Source organism: Spea bombifrons, chromosome 3 (genome assembly GCF_027358695.1).
Source record: "Spea bombifrons isolate aSpeBom1 chromosome 3, aSpeBom1.2.pri, whole genome shotgun sequence".
NCBI lineage: Eukaryota > Metazoa > Chordata > Amphibia > Anura > Pelobatidae > Spea > Spea bombifrons.
In genome coordinates this window covers 76,234,029-76,254,822 of record NC_071089.1, presented here as the reverse complement: position 1 = coordinate 76,254,822, position 20,794 = coordinate 76,234,029, and the positions used below count along the sequence as shown (strand labels likewise).

The 20,794-nt window shown below is 37.1% G+C and overlaps 1 protein-coding gene across 2 annotated transcripts in view; it reads left to right on the top strand.

The window, feature by feature from the left end:
• The first annotated feature begins 3,390 nt into the window (after positions 1-3,390).
• PRIM2 (DNA primase subunit 2) overlaps positions 3,391-20,794 on the top strand; it is a 67,587-nt gene continuing 50,183 nt past the window's right edge. The window contains exons 1-7 of one of the 2 annotated variants that reach the window (XM_053458855.1): positions 3,391-3,508; positions 4,430-4,617; positions 5,484-5,587; positions 7,751-7,842; positions 12,458-12,578; positions 19,501-19,596; positions 20,125-20,262. In XM_053458855.1, coding sequence (XP_053314830.1) covers positions 4,458-4,617; positions 5,484-5,587; positions 7,751-7,842; positions 12,458-12,578; positions 19,501-19,596; positions 20,125-20,262 — 711 coding nt within the window. In that variant the 5' untranslated portion in view covers positions 3,391-3,508; positions 4,430-4,457. The other variant, XM_053458856.1, reaches the window with a different exon arrangement.

The following is a 20,794-nucleotide window of genomic DNA, read 5'->3' as shown; positions in this document are numbered from 1 at the left end:
CATCACTTTATTGGGGCCACAAACACACTGCCCCTATTCATGTATCATACATAATACTAAGTAACATAGCCATGTCAATCAAAAAATGTGATGCCCCTGAAAGATTTGAATCCAATGATATCAATGTGTTTTTTGTAAATATACACGTCCATCCTTTTAGAATATATATTTTTTATAAGCAGGACCCCCATTACAGTTTATTCAATGTAGAATTATTTGAAATGTAAGCTCCATAGATAAGGTGCTGTATAACAAATGTAAAATAAAGAAATAAATCACAGTCACAACTCTAATAGAAGTCTGTTTTTGCTTTATAAGCAAAATGTATTGCTTTATTACCTCATAAGTTTACCAATTTAGTGCAGTTTAAGTTTGAATTATAAGGGCTTGAAGTTGAAGAAACAACCAATTTTTTTAATCGAGACTAGTCAAAAGTATATTTGAAAGTTTACCTTTCAACCTGCTATGGTGGGGGCTACGGCAGAAGCTCATACAACAAGAATGTAAACTGATAGAAATTACAAAAAATCTGTTGGAACATTATTTTCATAGACAACATTTGTACTGGAGGAATTTACCGGGGTTGTATAAAATATCAGGATTTTGATGGCATAAATGAGATTTGGAGGTTCTGGTTCTTGGGGTGGCATTGTGAAGATGCCTTGTGCTGGAAAAAAGCTGTTCAGATTCCTTCTTGACATTTTTAAGAAAAAATGAATAGACGTCACATGATGAATAGACGCCACATCAAAGATACAGTAATATAGAGGGTACAAATGAAGCTCTTTAGCATGATCAATCACAAGTAATCCATTGTTTTATATTTGTCAACAGCCCAATGATACTACTCTACCTTATGTTCACTGTGAGAGTCGTGATGAGTGATAATAAGATTATCCTTAACAAAAAGACCCATAGTCCATCTGAATCGGCCTCCAAGGTATTAGAAGTGTCAGAAGCTACAAAAATGGTGCCAGTGATGAGAACAAACTATGGCCTATTATGGATGTGCTAGATCCTGATAATGCACTCTGCCTGATAAAAATAATAACAAAAGTGCAGTCAGCGAGAAAGCCAACAATAAGGAAACACCATGAAACACCATGTCCCACATGATGCACACAAACACAAAGTTACATATGAAGACATTTTATTGGTAAATCCACCTGAAGGAAGGGAAAGTGATGACTCAAGCCAATACAGTTACAGGTGGATTTAGAGGAACGGCAAATCCCAAATCAAAAAAGAAAGTTCAAATTTATGTAAAGTATGTATGTAAATTTAAAGGATGCTGTAAATATATTGTACATTAAACTTTAAACATTAAACTTAAAAAGCGTTAACACAAAAAGCTCATAGATACACAAGGATGACGATCTTTTCCTGGTAATTGATCTATAATTGCTGGCAAATACATGGTTGCAAAAATCTTAATGCCCTTCATAAAATAATATCTGAGTATAAAAAATATACGCACTGTGAGGATTTTCTTCAAGGACTATTTCACGCTGTACATCGCAAAGTAGACATATCTCGTTCCGATATGTCTGGCTATATTCAAAATTTTGAAACCATTTAAAATTCTGGAACCCATTTAAAATTATGATCTATACACAAAATCAAATAAAAATGTTCTCAAATTAAAAAAACAGAGTTATCTACTTAGATGCGAAGGAGTGTCTTATTTCAACCAATTCCAGGTGGAAATAAACCCGTATGCTATTATACATTAGTTATAGAAAATCCTATAGAGTGCAATACCACTGGGTGGAATGTTGTCAATCGTTAACCGTGTAACTGAAATCCAGCATTCTCTTATTCAAATTAGAGATTCTACTAATTTGATTAATACTTGACTTGACTCTTCTTGAGCAATTTTTAAAATATACAGCATTATTTGATTGCATCATGGGAATTTATTATAAATCCTGGTGTAAAAATATTGTGAAAATGTTTATTTAATGCACAAAAATGTAAAAGATGCTAAGGCATCAAACACTATTTTTTACAATTTATACTGTATTCTTTCTACATGGACAACCAAACAAGTCAATGGATTGAAATGGAAGAAACACTGAAATTAAGGGAGAAAAGCATCATCACCCAAGAGTGTCATCATCATCACTTTTAGATTAGGTTTAGAAAATGAGCATTTTAATTCACACATACTTCTTCTAAATCTGTATCTCACTCTTTGGTGCATCAGGTTTGGAGAAAAAGTATGGCAAATCTATGATAAGAATGACTGGCTGTGTGAGTTGAAACATTTGGCACATAGTCTCTTGTTGACTTAAACTGAATCCTATTAATATTAAATATATGCATAATGGCTCATTATCACGGTTTAAGCCATTTTGACAGTAATGTTCTCCCACAGATGTGTCTGTCCTTTTCTTGTTCACATTACACCTGTATGAGTTAATCGGCTGTCTTAGGGTCTGGCCTGTTTTGCATATGTATACGTATAGATGATAAAATAAACCATGCTGGATAATCAACAGGTGAATATAGCGTTTGGTTTATGGTTTAGGCCTGTATGTGGTTGTGGTACTGTGGCCTCTTTGCTCGCCCCCTCCCCTATAGATACGGTACTGTTTTTTTAGGGGCTTCATGGTGCCCTGTTGAGCTGGTTAGAGAGATCTCTGATCTCCCCAACCAGTCTTGGAGGCTGCAGCTGCTGATCGGGCAGCTGTGTGCCCCCTTGCAGCTGTGCCCGAGGCGTGCGCCTCTCGCCTCACCCTTCCTACAGCCCTGTGTTTTGCATTGTATCTTTGGCCAATACCGTCCTGTCTGAGATATTTGCAGTGTTTGGCCTTGTCTTTCCTGTCAGACCAAGTGTGATAATACCTTATCACTTGGCTGTAGATAATAGAATTTTAAGTATGTTTTGGGTGAAAGCTGCTGTTGTAATTTGGCTTATCTGTTGGTTTGGACGGTATTGTTTCTTCAGTACTACCATGAGGGATGACTGGAGAAACAACTTTGCAATCCCACCACAGTACTTGAGAATTAAAATGGAGAGGGAGAAAGGTAAGAGAAGGGGAAAGAGGGTAAATGAGTCTTCAATAGAAAATGCGTAATACTGCCTTTTTTGTAATACATTTTCGCAACAGCTCTCATTAAACACAAAGTTGGAAACTGCTTCCCCGGTATCCTTCTTGTTTCAGGCGCTGACAGATGTGAGGGTTTAAAATGTACACGCAAGAGACTCAACAATAATTTATCACAGCGTCACTTGTATAGATAGGTACGAGTATGGCATAGTCAAAGAAAGCAATCAATGAAAAGCCTTCTCTAGTACTTAGCACTCTAAGAATAGTTGAAGTAACGTCGCGCTAGATTTGCTACGTTAGAGACCTTTTCAGGCCAAATACACGATTGTCGATAGAGACTCAGTCCCCTTGCTCTATCCGATTGATGTGCTTGTTTGATAGGTTGCTTTGGTCTTACTTGTTTTTCTCAGTTTTCCCGCGTTGAATTTGACGGCGCGAGTTCTTGACAACATAAGGTACTGTATGGTTCTTTTTTTTACGAAATGTTACTCTTTTGTGTGAGGCTGTCACCTTCTTACAGCATGCTCATATGTGCATATACTCGGTTAGTTCTTCAGTCCGGTGTATAAAGTTATATATACCCTCCTTTTAGAAGTGGTGATGGCTAGTAATGCAGTATTTAATAAATACTGCATTCATTCTTCGAGAACTCTGCTTGTCGGATGGACTGCAGTCATATTAATGATACGAATGCTGACAGAATGTATCAAACTGTCAACAAGAGATGTCCTAAATCATCTTCTCTGCATGTTTGAGTCATAAGAACAGGAAATGTATTTCTTTATCACATTGCAGAGATTTGAATGCATGTACATCTGTACATTTACTGATTATACAGTGCGACCCACTGTCATACAGGTGCTTTTCCCTGGTTTTATGCCATGTAGATTCTTGCACGGGGCAAGGTTAAGGACAAAGAACATAGCTTAAATAGCTTATTGAAGGGACACCCCAGCCATCATGTATGGACTTTACTGTATATGATAGCTGGGAGGTCACTATACATTTTCGCGATGTCAGTTTGAGATCTCCTCGTATACATTTGGCCCTTTCCTCGCCTCTGCAGTTAGCTGCTGTGCAGGAGATGTGTTTTTCACAACATAACTCCCCGCACGTGATATATTTGCTGCCGGTCAGCTCCTGCACTGCCTCAGGGAATGCTGCCAGTGGGGGGGGGATCTATTAATTTATCAAGAACGTGAGGTCTAAATTTCGCCTGCTTTATGCTTGAATAAATGATCGTTTCTTCTGAAGACGTGTGCGATCTTGTTTCTCTGATGGATATATTGTATGGGGGCGAAGCGGAGTTACCTGCGCCCTCATATAAGTGTTGAGGCATGAGCCCGGCTATTATATGCATTCTATTACACTTTCAGGCAGACTGCGGATTCTTTGGAGTAGACAATGCAGTTCACAAGGACTAGGAATCTTCGGCATACCACCCGGCTAACTGGCGATCGAAAGGGTGAACAGTATCCCTACAATTTACAGTTTTACCAGAATCCGCCAACCGAAAATATATCTCTCATTGAGTTTGAAACATTTGCCATCGAAAGACTTAAACGTAAGTTTTCTTTTTTCCTTAATTAAATATTCTTTTTTTAACGGAGCTTAGAATCTTATTTAACCGATTTTGTGCTTGGTTCGGTTTTTCTAGTTTGATTTTGTTAGTCTCATTCAGCACGTAGCAATATTTATTTCGTTGCTGAAGTGACATCAGGAAGTTTTCATAAATCATACATGTTAAAGATTACCTGGCGCTGCCATGAAATAAGATAACTATATTAGTACCACATATACCATGGGCCTTCTTGAAGCCAAAATATTTAAATATTCCAGGAATATATTGTATATTAGAATAATTATTGTTTTAGCAACCTGGCATGGAATCTGTATTCCTGATCAATGTTTAAGTGTCTTATGTCCGGATCAAGCATAGGCCACCATTGATGATTCTTCTAGTTCAGCATTTGGTCTTTGATTGAGATACAAGTGTGGGCAAGAATCCCTTTCACTCCCCCCCCCTTCTTCTAGCTATTGCAGTGCTTTAGCATATAACTGCAGTCCTCCCAAACTGCTGTATATGGACATGTTTATCCCATTACTTTGCTTGCTTGAGGGAACCTAATACTTTTTGGGCAGGTGGACATTCTTAATGTGGCAAGAATCTATTTTGCCATAAATAATCTAAAATGAAGATCTTTTCCCTCAAGTCATGGTGTAAAGGGGCAGTCCAACTGTCATATACCTGCTCGTGACACTGCAGGGTCCCTGAAACAATGGTCAGATTTTTAATCAAATATTTGACAAACAAGTGGTTAGTCTGATTCTTTATATACAAATCTGTTTATATTGGGCTTAACAAACCAAATGGAATGATACATTACGTTTACTGTGGCAATATATGCCATTATTCTATCCTCTCTGTAGTTCTGAAGATGATAGAGAATCTTGGTGTGAGCTTTGTCAAGTGCAGTACCGAGTACAATTGCAGGCTGGAGAGTGAACTTAGAAAACTCAAGTTTCCTTACAGAGTAAGTAAACCTGTCTAATATATGTCCATATATGCATATATAGTTTTCTAACAATTCAAATATATATATATAACATTTTCATCTTTGTACAGCGCTGTGGAATCTGTTTGGCACTTTATAAATAAAGTATAATAATAATATATAATATACACACACCTGTTCAATTGCTTATCACAAATGGCTAATCAGCCAATCACATGGCAGCAACTCAATGCATTTAGGCATGTAGACGTGGTCAAGACAACTTGCCGAAATTCAAACCGAGCATCAGAATGGGAAAGAAAGGGGATTTAAGTGACTTTGAACGTGGCAGACGGGTTGGTCTGAGTATTTCAGAAACTTCTGATCTACTAGAATTTTCACGCACAACCATCTTTAGGGTTTACAGAGAATAGTCCGAAAAAGAGAAAATATCCAGTGAGTGGCAGTTGTGTAGACGAAAATGCCTTGTTGATGTCAGAGGAGAATGGGCAGACTGGTTCGAGATGACAGAAAGGCAACAGTAACTCAAATAACCACTCGTTACAACCAAGGTATGCAGAATACCATCCCTGAGAGCACAAAAGTGGAACCTTGAAGCAGAAGGGCTACAGCAGCAAAATACCACACCGGGTGCCACTCCTGTCAGCTAAGAACAGGAAACTCATGTATGTGCAGCAGTCAAATCTGCAGCAACTGTGTGATGCCATCATGTCCATATGGACCAAAATCTCTGAGGAATGTTTCCAGCACCTTGTAGAAAGTATGCCACGAAGAATGAAGGCAAGGTGTACCTGATAAAGTGGCCAGTGAGTGTGTGTGTGTGTATATATATATATATATATCTGTGTGTTACTTTGTGTCCCTACTTTGTTTCAGTTCCCCAGTATTCAGGTGATTTTTACATATCAATCAATAAAAAGTGAATATAGTTAGCTTGCTACCTCTAGCTTTCTAAATATTTCAAGACCCCAAATGTACTTTGTGAGAGTTTGAAATTTGTTTTGCGGTTGGGACCTCTGAATGATTTTAATGCAAGTGCACCGGAGCACAGCATTAGAACTGCTGAATAAATGACAGAGCACATTCTATTTTGGGTTTTAGCCGCTGATCTTTAACAAAAATAATCTCACTCGGCCTTTGTAAATCTCTGAAACGTGAAAAACTAAGAGAAACTATCCACGTGAGGGGATTTTTTACAGCTTCAGTAATTAGAAAAGCAGGGCCTGAAATTTGTCTCATAATAGTATAATCTTGCTATTATAGCACCAATTGTCTAAAAAAAAATAAAAATAAAAAAATGCAATGATTAGATGTCATCTCTACTCCTTAGTGACATTAGAGGGAAGCTGCACAGTTGCTGAAGTTACAAGATTGTTTTGTTTAAGCATACGTGATGACATTATGTGTGTGTATATATAAAAACTTTCTGCCGTTATGTACACATTGTACAGCGCTACGGAATTTGACGGTTCTATATAAAACAAATAATAACAATAAACCTTCAGTTAAAGAAGGCAGATTCTCTAGAAGTGAAATTAGAATGTAAATTATATATATATATATATATATATATATATATATATACTGCTTAGTACAATTGTCACCTTTGCGCTTTTTTTTATTAATAAAGTGACAGCATGCTGCTGGATTATCTATTGTGAGATCAGCCGTCTTAAATGCAGTAACATAAAATCTGATCCTTACTAACATACTCCGATCAGTCAGCGGTGCTTCATTCCACCTAAAAACGCCCACTTTTTATATTAAATGTTTTTTTGTAAGCCAAAAAAATGGGTTCATGTGCTTGTGAGGTCTGCAGCTCCCATCACCCTCCGAAAGAAGTTGAACTAAGGGTACAAAAAAGAATGTTATGTCTCGGTGTACATTGTTTTAATCTAAGATTAGTATGGCATTTAACCTCTTCTTAAATGCCTATATATTAAACTTATATATTGCAACTTACATGGGCTGCATGGGTAATCTACGCAGATGTACGGGGGCATCTATTGAATAAGTTTACTGAAGGGGTGAATATCTTAGTAATGGTTCAAGTTGGCACCCTAGCCAGTGTGTGGGATGTTTCTTGAATACATGTTTAAAAGTTTATGATAGGTGACTAAAGGGTGACAGTTCCTGCCGTTTAAGATTTTGTATGTTTTTTTTTTTTTTTTTTTTTTTTAGCCGTTACAAGATGAGATCAACGATGATGTGTATGATCAGCGGCGGAAAGATCATATCTCTCATTTTATCCTCCGTCTTGCATATTGCCAGTCGTAAGTATAGTATACTTTATTTATTGGTTATTAGCAAAGTGTGCTATGGAGTATTCAATACAGGGGTCCTGGTATAGTTTTCTAGTCTTCCATCGCAAAATATTTACTCTTCTTTTTCACCATTAGTGTAACAGAGAATGTGTCAGAAGATAAGAACCATTCGGCCCATCTAGTCTTCCCAATTTTTGAATACTTTCCATAGCCCCTGGCTTTACATTATATCTAGGATAGCCTTATGCCTTTCCCATGCTACTCCATGCATCCACTACCCTCGCAGTAAAGTAATATTCCCTGACATTCCTTTTAAACCTTTGCCTCTCTAATTTAAGTCTTTTTGTTGTGGTAGTTTATCTTCTTTAGCATATACTCTTTTCCTTTATTGTATTGATTCCCTTTAAGTCTTTAAATGTTTCTATCATATGCCCCCTGCCACATCTTTTTTGCCAAGCTATACATGTTAAGATCCTTTAACCTGTCCTGGTAAATTTTATTCTGTAGTCCATGAACCATTTTAGTAGCCCTTCTCTGCACTTTCTCCAACATATCTATATCCTTCTGGAGATACGGTCTCCAGTACTGTACACAATACTCTTCCCTCTGAAATGATTACCTTTAAATTCCTTTCTTTAGATGTTGAGGTTAGGACTATATCAAATATTCAATACTCTGCCCTTGAGTTTTTATACCCTTGGTGCATTATCTTGCATTTGTCCACATTAAATGCCAGTTGCCACAGCCATTTTCCAGTTTACCTAGATCATTTGCCATTTGGCTTATCCCTCCAGGAACATCAACCTGTGGGAAATCTTTGTGTCATCAGCAAAAAAGATATACTTTACCATGTCTGAGTACAGATCCCTGAGGTACCCCGATGGTAACAAGACCTTGTTCCATATGTACTCCGTTGACTACAACCCTCTGTCACTCAGCCGCTGCCTGATCCATTCAACAATGTTGGGATCTAAACTCAGAGATTGCAGTTTATTTATAAGTCTTGTATGTGGGACAGTGTCAAAGGACCTCCCCCGGGTTAGCCCCCCCATATTAATTTTTTTTACAAAAGATCATGGCATTTGTTAGATCTTTGTTAGATCAGGTTTGATCAACTGTTTTTTTCGTTAGATCTACTCTAAAATAGGCAATATTAACAATCTTTTTCAGGGGGGCTAACCCGTAGCCAGCCCCCCCTCAACAAAAATTTCAACAAAATGTTACTGATTATGATAGCTCTACGTTAGATCAGGTTTGATCAGACAAAATTTTTGTTAGATCTAGTCTAATTACTGAGATATTGCATATTTAATGAGGGGGGGCTGGCCCCCCCTCAACTGAAATTTGGATTTTTTTTAATGGATCTTGGTAGATATTCGTTAGATCAGGTTAGATCAACAGTTTTTTTCGTTAGATCTACCACGCAGGAGGCGGTATTCACAATCCTATTTTGTGTGCGGGGGATGGGTACACATACGGTCTGGCCCCCCCTCAACTGAAATTTGGATTTTTTTGAATGGATCTTGGTAGATATTCGTTAGATCAGGTTAGATCAACAGTTTTTTTCGTTAGATCTACCACGCAGGAGGCGGTATTCACAATCCTATTTTGTGTGCGGGGGATGGGTACACATACGGTCTGGCCCCCCCTCAACTGAAATTTGGATTTTTTGTATGGATCTTGGTAGATATTCGTTAGATCAGGTTAGATCAACAGTTTTTTTCGTTAGATCTACCACGCAGGAGGCGGTATTCACAATCCTATTTTGTGTGTGGGTAATGGGTATACATAGGGGCTGGCCCCCCCTCAACTGAAATTTGGATTTTTTTTAATGGATCTTTGTAGATATTCGTTAGATCAGGTTAGATCAACTGTTTTTTTCGTTAGATCTACCACGCAGGAGGCGGTATTCACAATCCTATTTTGTGTGCGGGGGATGGGTACACATACGGTCTGGCCCCCCTCAACTGAAATTTTTTTTTTTTTAATGGATCTTGGTAGATATTCGTTAGATCAACAGTTTTTTTTGTTAGATCTACCACGCAGGAGGCGGTATTCACAATCCTATTTTGTGTGCGGGGGATGGGTACACATAGGGTCTGGCCCCCCCTCAACTGAAATTTGGATTTTTTTTAATGGATCTTGGTAGATATTCGTTAGATCAGGTTAGATCAACAGTTTTTCTCGTTAGGTCTACCACGCAGGAGGCGGTATTCACAATCCTATTTTGTGTGCGGGGGATGGGTACACATACTGTGAATGCAGAGAATAAAAAAATATTGAAAGTTATCTATACGTTGTGTTAGGCAAACTGCAAGAAAATGCCTAAATTCGGAGAAAATGTGTTTTAAATGTGTCTGTGGAGTCTGTTATTTATGACATCGCCTCATACCTCCCAACATCTCCGCAAATTGGGACGCTGGCGCGCATGTGCATTGCTGCCATCACTCTTCCTAAACTGTGAAGATCAGAGTGTCAGCGTTACCGCGCATGCGCGCTAGTGCTGTCACTGAAGCTGGCAGTGTTACTGCGCATGCGTACAATGCTGAGCATGTCCAGTAGTCGTTTTCTGGTGACCCAGGCACCAGAGAACACGATCAGGACCCGCAGGATTCTGAATCCCGAATTCCATGGAACAGAGGTAGAGCTCAGCGGGACAGAGCCTCCAAATCGTGACTGTACTGCATTAATCGAGACAGTTGAGAGGTATGCACCTGTGGCTTGATGTGCAAATGAACAGGCATGGATATGTAAAATCAAAAGAAGATTGTGAGTAGATAGATCTAACGAAAAAAACAGTTGATCTAACCTGATCTAACGAATATCTACCAAAATCCATTAAAAAAAATCCAAATTTCAGTTGAGGGGGGGCCAGACCGTATGTATACCCATCCCCCGCACACAAAATAGGATTGTGAATACCGCCTCCTGCGTGGTAGATCTAACGAAAAAAACAGTTGATCTAACCTGATCTAACGAATATCTACCAAGATCCATTAAAAAAAATCGAAATTTCAGTTGAGGGGGGGCCAGACCGTATGTGTACCCATCCCCCGCACACAAAATAGGATTGTGAATACCGCCTCCTGCAAGGTAGATCTAACGAAAAAAACTGTTGATCTAACCTGATCTAACGAATATCTACCAAGATCCATTAAAAAAAATCCAAATTTCAGTTGAGGGGGGGCCAGCCCCCCCTCATTAAATATGCAATATCTCAGTAATTAGACTAGATCTAACAAAAATTTTGTCTGATCAAACCTGATCTAACGTAGAGCTATCATAATCAGTAACATTTTGTTGAAATTTTTGTTGAGGGGGGGCTGGCTACGGGTTAGCCCCCCCTGAAAAAGATTGTTAATATTGCCTATTTTAGAGTAGATCTAACGAAAAAAACAGTTGATCAAACCTGATCTAGCAAATGCCATGATTTTTTGTAAAAAAATTAATATGGGGGGGCTAACCCGGGGGAGGTGTCAAAGGCCTTACTGAAATCCAGATACGCAATGTCTACTGCACCACCTTGATCAATTACTTTAGTCACTCAACCCCAAAAAATCAGTAAGATTTGTTTGGCATGATCTTCCTGAGGTAAACCCATGTTGTTTTTGATCTTGAAATCCATGTGACTTCAGATGTTCAACAATCTTGTCCTTTAACATTGTTTCCATCAAGTATAAAATTACACCTTTATTTTGGCTTTAAGGTTGTCGAATACTGATTGGTAAATCTACATTGCATTTTAAAGGTCAAGTTGATAATGTGCAGTTGTAATCCACATTTTCTCTTAACCTAGATACCAAACTGAAATAGGAGAGAACAGGGTATTTTGACGTATTGTTCTGTCCTTTTGAATTATTAACTCTCCTCTTTTCATGGGATGCTTGTAACAAGGATCTATCAGTCTAACTTCTTGAATTACGGTGTAACATTTCACTGAATGCCAGCGAATGAAGCCTTTTGTAATTTTTTTATGTTATTTGGTATTTTGGAAACCCATATCAGTCCCGCAGGGAATTTCAGCAGCCAGACCCACAGCGAGTTTTAGTTTGACATTTTTCCCCAGTAGCTATGTATGGGTAACCTTCAGAGGTATATTTGCATTCTTTATATATATATATATATATATATATGTCAAAAAAGTGTTCCACATTACAAAGTAATTTTGTGCTATTTACCTAATATCATTCACAAAATAGTCACTGCTCAGATTTAATGAGTAATTCAGCAAACCCTTTGAAAGAAATAATCTTCAGATTCGAGTTAGCATTCACTGTCCTTACCTGGTGCCTGTGTCCCTTAATTACTCTGAAGCCCAGTACATGACCCTCAGGATTGAAAGGATGATATTTCCTGATCGTGCGTGACTTATACTGCTGGATGCATATTTCCCCCCATTGCTGTCAGTGTTTTCTATGGAATTATAATTGATAGATATGGCACTGTCACATTCTGCAGTGCTGATAGGTGAGTAAACGGGACATAACGAGCAGTACATCACATAACAATTACATCTTTTTGTAACATGGGCCTTTAAACTTCTAAAGCAAGTTACTGTATATTTGGGTAATTATTGTTTTAATTCACATGCCTTGTAAGTCAGATGTTTTACCTGTTTTTATAGAGAGGACTTGAGACGCTGGTTTATACAACAAGAAATGGACCTGTTTAAGTTTCGCTTCAGCTTGTTGACTAAAGAGAAGATCCAGGAGTTTCTGAAGTTTAATGATTTGGAATATGTTGCTGTAAGTATATTAAGTTAATAGTGCATTTGTGTAAAAAAAATAAAACCTTGTTAAATGAAAGGGTTTTATTCATGTAAGTAACTTCATACAAAAAATCTTATATAGTACAGATGCAAAAATAATTCTCTGTACAAAGAGCTAAGGAAACCCCCTCCATGTATTGCATGCACGACGTTAAAAGTAGTAATTTTGTCTTTTTGTACAAAAAAGTGTGCACTATGGAATATTCTTAATACTTATTGCTAATTATTAAACTATATGTGTGGGTTATGACAAGCTTGGTGTTTGATTACAGTTATATCTAAATTGTGTTTTATTGTCACTGTCCACCAGAAAAAAAACCAGGAACACTTGACAATTTACCATCTCCTGAAACAAAGCAAGGTATTAAAATATACAAAAAAGGTACAATAATCAACATTTTAAAGAACCCATCCATACAGGCGAGGCATCAATGAACATCCAGCAGTGACATTCTGCATATGCTATTTTAAATGCATAAATCTTAGTTTGTCACTATATAGCCATACATTGCTTAACTTGCACCTATGTTAATGTTCCCCCATTATGATGAGTCCTATCTAATCCTAACAATGCTGTATAGCTTCCTATGGAGCTGAATCTATTGTTATTATTGGATTGCATTACTATTATCACTATGATGTGGTGGTCTAAGTAATATGTGGCTGTAAAGTTTGACAGAATCCTCAATGCCTCAAATTGGTGATTTAAAATATCATTTGCAGTATGTATCTACTGGATATGTGCTGTACATAGGGGTCATTTCAGCAGCCCCCTCCCCAACTGTGTACTTATGTTTGGTCTTTTCTGTACTTTCAGAGTACTAATAAATGATACGTAGGCTGACCAAAGTGTTCACTTTTTTGCACGTTTTATGGTTTAAATTAATAAATAAACCGTTTTATTCTTTCAGCTGAAGGTTGATTGAAAATATGGAGATGTGTGGTTCTTATTTCTTCTATGATTTGGGTAGAAATTATATTATTAATATGTATAAAACAATAAAATAAGCTTGGTTAAGGGTCATCCTACGAGACTTGTACATTGTTTCTGACGACATTAACAGTGAATTGGGAAGCTCTTTCTAATAGACGGTAAAAGGCTTAACTGTATGTAAAAATGTCAGAAGTAATGATGTGCCAGTCCTTTGGATGACTGTATTTTAGAATTACTAAAATCTGTTTTATATATTGCCAGCTGTACACCATCACAAAATTGGCCCCCCTAAGGTGAGGTGTGAGCAGTGCAAAACTTTAATGAGCCCAGTACACAAAAAAATGTTTTCTTCTAGCATCAAAGCCCTCTGTACACAATAACAAAATCAATACAAGTTTTGAAGCCCTGCATGAAAAACCTTGCCATCAGCAGGAAATGCCAGGCGTTTTTATTGAACTTTTTTCTCTCTAAATTTAAGTTGTGCTCTATGAACTGTAAATCAATATATATTTTTTTTATTATTCTTGGTAGTGTGAGTGACTTTTAATGTTATTTAATTTCTTATGGAAAAGGGGAATTTCTGTTTGTGACAAAGAAAATATATATATATATATATATATATATATATATATATATATATATATATATATATATATATATATATATATATATGACATGGACAAAAGTATTGGGACACCTGACTATTACACCGAGAGGGGCTTCAGCATACCATGACATTTTGGACTTTGTGGGAACAGTTTGGGTAAAGACCATTTGCTATCTCAGCATTAATGTGCCCCAGTGCACAAATCAGTGAATACATGCCCTGGGGTTCCCGACTTTAATACCGGTGCAGCAGGGACTCAGCATGAGGCACAAACCATTATCCGTCCTCCACCAAACTTTACAGTAGGCACTAAGTATTCAATTAGGTAGTGATCTGGTATTCACCAAACCAAGATTTGTCCATCAGACTTCTCGATTTACTCCTAGATGCTTAATTTTTCACAATAATAACGCTTGCAGTGGATGAGGGCATTTTTAGCAGGTGGCATCCTATGACAGGGAAGATCCTCAGTCTTCAGTACAACCCATTCTACTATCAATGTTTGTCTATGGAGATTGCTGCCTATATGCTTGACTATATATACCTATTAGTAGTGGGTGTGGATGAAATGTCCAAACATACTTTTAGTCATATAGTGTATATTGACAGCTGAAAATGCAGCAGACAAATGTATCCATCAAGAAAGGCTCTTGATTCTACATATTTGAGGAGCGGTTTTCCTTCTCTGCTGCATCTAACTAAACGTACCATTCCTAGTACTGTTGAAAGTCCAAACCCTTCCCAGGAAGAAATGTTAACGCATATGAAATTTTACCATTGAATGTGACACAAAAGCAGACACTGATAAATTGCTGCCATAGAAACTGAAACGGCTAAATTAAACATTCCGATGAAATAATAAATGTTTGCTTAACTTGCTTTTGAGCAGAGCTTATCAAAACATTCTGCCCTTATCCAAAAAAGGCAGAAAGTAGCGCTTTCCCTTCCTCCAAATAGCATAAATAGTCTCTCGCACACCGGTACCCCTCATTATTTTCTTGGCTTGCAGCCGGGTAGATGATGCCGTTCAGGCCAGTGATTCGGGTAATCACCGGTGTATCTTGCAATCGCATCAATGGCATCCAACTAGAGTTCCTCACGCACCACCCCACCAAATGTATTGTAAGAGTGAAAGTAGTCTAACTCACAACATGATCACTCAGTGATTTTCCAGTCCATCTCCCTGCATTAACTAATATTCAGTATATGTAGTTTCTTAGCTTTAGCACTATATAAATCTATTGGGGGAAATATAAAGTAACAGACTATGTGGCCAGGTCTGCTTCTCACCAGTGGGTGTTCTCAGTTTCTTCCAGTATGTCTATGGAAGAACAAATTCTTATGTGATGTTTTCTTGTAATAGGCTAGCAGTATGTAATTGTGTGGCCTGGCATAAGCCCACCATGCAGCCCTGCTTTACTATGCTACTCACCAAGCCACCATCCAGTATATTCGTTATAATTATGGGATCGATCTACTTGCTCTCACTAACTTGCTTGTATTCACAGTTGTCTTACTCAGATAGACACCTTGCGTGGGGAGAAGGCTACTTGGGGGCTGCGGTGGAGGTCTGTGTTGCGACAGATCTTCGCTGATTTTACCCCTTAGTGGGCCAGTTAGGGAAGATCAGAGGATCTCCCTAGTGCCTACAAAAAATGGCAATATATGAATAATAGTAACCTAATTACAGTGGTAATTTTCACCAATTAACACAGTTTTCAGCAATTAACACTTTTTAAAGCCACCAACAGTTTTCTTGTTTTTTTCACCTTTTATTATCTAAATGGCCCTTTGTGGCACATCCATACACATGTTTATTGCAACAGCTAGGAATGCTGTATCAAGGAGGCACCACTGAAATTTTTAGCATTAAGGATTTAGTGATAACTTTGTGAGTGGATCATGGTAAATATGGAAGACTAAATATTCCATTTTATTTCTATTCTTTCTATAATTATATTATTGACAAATAGTGGTGGGGAAAAAAAGGCAAAAAGCATTGTCCTTTATTGACACAAGGGGGAGCTCTTGCCCTGTTGAATCAGATTATGGAAACGCCATGTATTTGTAAAAAATGTCCAGAAAGGACAGTCTAATAGTCCAATATTTGCTTCCCTTTCTCTTAAATCCTGTAAAAATATGCTAATTTCAGGCAGTGATCACTGCTATTCTGTTTTTATTCAGATTATTATGTTTTTTGTTTTACATATTACTAAAAAAAAGAAAAAAAATCAGTTTGTCTTTATTTCCATTAAAATTGCTCTGCTTTTATTTCAGAAGAAGGTAATCTTCTTCATTGTTAGCGAGCTGGTTAATAAACGCTGCTGCAGCATTCCGAGTAAGCTTTTCGTATTATCTTTCTTGTTAGTATAATATTTCTAGTACATGTTCTTTATGATTAAAACAAAATCAATCTGCCATTGCATTATTTATAACAACCAGGAACAAAATGTGGGCTTCCTTTTTAGATTTACCTGTATGCAAGCATTTTGAAGTTATTTGAAAGTGGAAATGTCATACAGATCTTATAAAAAAAAAAAAAAAAATCATTTTTTTTTTTTTAAAGTTTTACTCAGGAACGGGACATCAATTTCCATCAATGGGCTTTAAGTGCTAAACATCTTATTTCTACAATTCGGGGCCATATGTGATATTGTCAATATCTTGGCTATTCATATATGTTCAGGCCGTCCCCAATCTCCAAGTCTGAAATCTTTTTTTTGAGATTTAAGAAAATAACTGTTTTTGTTTTCAAAACATTTAATGATACGTTGAAGAGGCGTTCTTTGTATTGTTTACAAAGTAGCTTAAAATGAAGTTTGTTGTGAAGAATGCAGAAAATTCTGCTGAGCTGGGTCACGGTTTCGAGGATGTAGTTCAGAAGCTGTCTTGGTAATGAAACACGTTAACAGACTCTGACATGATGTTCAGTGCACCCATAAGCCATTTTTTCGCCTTTCTTTTTAACACGTTGAGGCTGCTGGATAATTGCCTTGTGTCGCACTGTATGGATTTCTGTACTTAATCACCACATACCAGTAAAATATTCATAAACGTATGTCTGGGGGAGAAGGCATATAATGGATTGCTCAGTTGCTTGTGAAGAATATATTTATTCCTCTTTACAAGGTAAAAGCATACCAAATGCTAACGGCAAGTGCTCAGGGAAAAGGGCTGAACTTTTTATCAATGCGTTTATGTAATATTTCTTGTGAACAGCAGTGTTTATCCAGGTTTTACAGAAATGTTATTGTAACCGACTCGTGGCCCCTAGGGCTATAACGATTGTGTATAATTGGGCTAGTAGCTAGTCCCGATGCCCACTGGCACGTCAGGTTTTGTAAATTTGGGTAATATGCATTTTCAGATTCAACATTCGTATTTGTTGGGCTAAAAATATATAAAAATATATTGGGGTCATACATGGGAATTACAATCGTACATTTATCCTTATCATAAGACTAAAAATAATCCAAACAGAACATAGAAAATATTTTTGCTCTCGTCTTCTTGTGTTTTTACTGGTGCCTTTTAATGCACAACGTCGGCATTCCGGTCCAAGAGATATGATATTGCTAAATCGAATGTGTATTTTTAGCGACGGAACTTATTATCCCTAGACCTCTCTTCCTTTTTTAAAAAAAATGGATCAGTGGTGTTCCTCATATAAAATATTCCATGTAGATAACTCCAATTTTCTTAGCTGACAGTGAAATGTATTAATCTTAGTACATAGCGTCTTCATCCACAATATCCTATTTATATATAAACAGTCATTAGCAGAACAATATTAATCACAAACAATAAAATAAAACCTTTTAATCCAATAACTGCCATTGATTTTTGTTATATATAATGTTCTTGCTTCTCTTTCTTTCCTCTATTTCCTTTTACTTTTTACCCCTTGCTTCCTATTTTCCTTCGTTCCCCCAGTTCCCTGAAAATGCCCAAACACTATTCCCTGGGTGTCTCTCCTTCAATAAAATGCAGCTGCTGTTTATGCGATGGTTTTCCCTAAGCACCCGGGAATACTATCGGAACCAATTTCGACATATAGGAATATGTCTGCTTATTCTTAGATCGCTAGCTAAACTTGACAGTTCTATTTCTCACTCATTGTTAAATATTGTCATATGTTAGACATGTCAGATCTGTATTTTGCCTTTAAATCTGCAGGCAGACCTCCAAAACTTGAGTTTGGTGATATTGGATACACAGTGTCTTTTTTTTTAATTTATTATTTTATTTATTTTTTTTACATTTTGCTAAATAATCAATCAAACTGTGGTAATTCCTTCTTATAATAATTCCCCCTGCGTAATATCGCCACGCCAAAGATAATTACAGTAAATATGTTCCACCTATATTTCTTAATGTCTAACTTGTGTAATTCAATTCCTGTTTTAAAATGAGTTGGTATTGTTGAAATGTGATCAGTTATATCACGTAATATATTCAGAATTACCTTTATTACGTGGTTTCCTAAGGCATTGGTGCTGCATGGTGTGCCATTTATACTGCAATATTGTAATTGTAATCATACCAAATCAGTACCAATTTTCTTTTGCTAAAATGGATTTCTCAAGTAATTACCATGGCAGAAATGACTGGGCTCACGACAGAGGGGTAAAGATGGCAGAATGAGTATGAAGATGTTGATAAAGATGTAGATAAAATATAGCGGTCGGCTGAAGGGAAGCTGGTGGGGAGATAGGCGAGAAAGCGGTGGAAGGAAAATGTTTTGGTGGAGCAGGAGAGGGCATACAAAGCTAAGGGCCGGTGTAAATGTGACAGAAATGGCACAGTGTCCTCAGTTGATTGTTGCCCGACTTTTCATGCATGTCACACCTCATATAAAAGTATAATAAAATATAACCCAAAGAACATATGTTCACACATTATGCACACAAGGGAAAAGCTCCATTTCCTTGATGAAGCCGAAGTAAACTCGGTGAAACCCGTGTTGTGGAGCTTTAAGGTTCTTTTGATCAACTAATGTCTGAATCCAGTTTTAAATATGTTTAAAAATGTTCTTTTACAATTACTTCTTGTCTGAGGTATTTAGTATCATGTTCAGTGTTTAATTCCTCGTTTTCCCTAATTAGGAGCACAGAGTAGTGCTTTCTTCCACTTGTTTTCTGCACTCATTTCCATGGAATATTTCTTTCAATTTTTCTCCCAGCTGTCGCATAAAAAGCAATTTTAGGCTCTCACTTGATAAAGAAAAGAACAGTTGACATGTTGTATATATGCGTTAACAAATAGTATTTCCGATAATCTGTAATACTAACAGTTTACCTTGATGTTAAGAGCTGAGCAAACTATACTTAAGTCTTTGTCTCGTTATTCTGATTGCAGATCAGCGAAGATGAGAAGAATATGCATAAAGAAGATCTGTTGAATTCAAGTTATGGGTTGAGTCTAACAAAATTGGAAGAAAATGAATTTTACAAGGTAGCTTGCTTTATTTTGGCTAGTTACATAATTTTTTTTACCAGCAGAGCCTTTTTCAGATAAGTACTGGAGTTTAGAGGTGGCACTGTCAGTATGTATGTGATAGATTCTTATTTAGTCATATTCATTGTATTTAAAACGAGACTCCATCCATTATATACCCTTTAATGCATATGGTAGCTATAGTATGTGGTCCCTTTAACCTCTCGTGGGCTCCTTCGTGGAATTTTCAAGATTCAAGACATCTCTACGGCCAGTCAGCTCCATTACTGGGTTAGCGGATGCTCTGGGTTATAGGAGTCATATTTTCTGGTAGAAGCAATAAGGAAAGTGTCCTTGCTTGAAAAATAGAGCATTGACACAAACTGTATTTTTGAAGATTTTATTTTCATGCATATGCAACCATTTTACGGCTGATATACTGTTCTTCACGAATATTTTGTTATTATTGTTTTATATTGCATAGTGTATGCATTTTGTGCTTGCTGTGTGTGTGTAAGTACACATAACATGTCTTGTCCCGTAAAGGTCCCGTTTCAAGCTGCTCTTGATTTGGTACGGCCGAGGAAGGTGTTCCTTTCGCAGGGTTTTGCATACATTCCACACAAAGATATCGTTATCATCATTCTGAATGACTTCCGAGCAAAGCTGTCCAAGGCTTTGGCAGTAAGTAAAAAAAAAATCCCTTATTTATTTTTGTGCGTTATCTTGAAAAGTCTAAAACCTAATGTGAATGCTACCGGTTCTTTTCTGATTTGCGATGCTCCAGGAGGCCTTTACACAAACATTTTCCAGTTTCTTATACAGAAGTGGTTTCGATAGGAATCTGTTCTTTCCAAACCGCAAGGATTAACTGTAAGAGCTTAATTTTTAAAAGTTGCTGCTTCTGTTGTAAAGGGTTTTGTTATACTTAACACATAGAAGAACATGTTTTCTAAACTACAGGATATGCGGTTAGTGAAATATAAGAAATGGTTATCGTATAAAAGTAGTCGTTTTTAAAGCTGGAATGTTGTTGATCTCAAGTAATCCAATTTCTTGGTTTCCATCGGATCTTGTAACAATGTATAGTGTGGCAGTTATATTAATGGAGTGCAAGTCAAGATTTTATAGTAGTCTAGAACAATCAATAACTATGGGGAACTGCTGCATACGTTGTCTCAATTGTTCTGTAAGAACTGACATACAACGTGAGGTT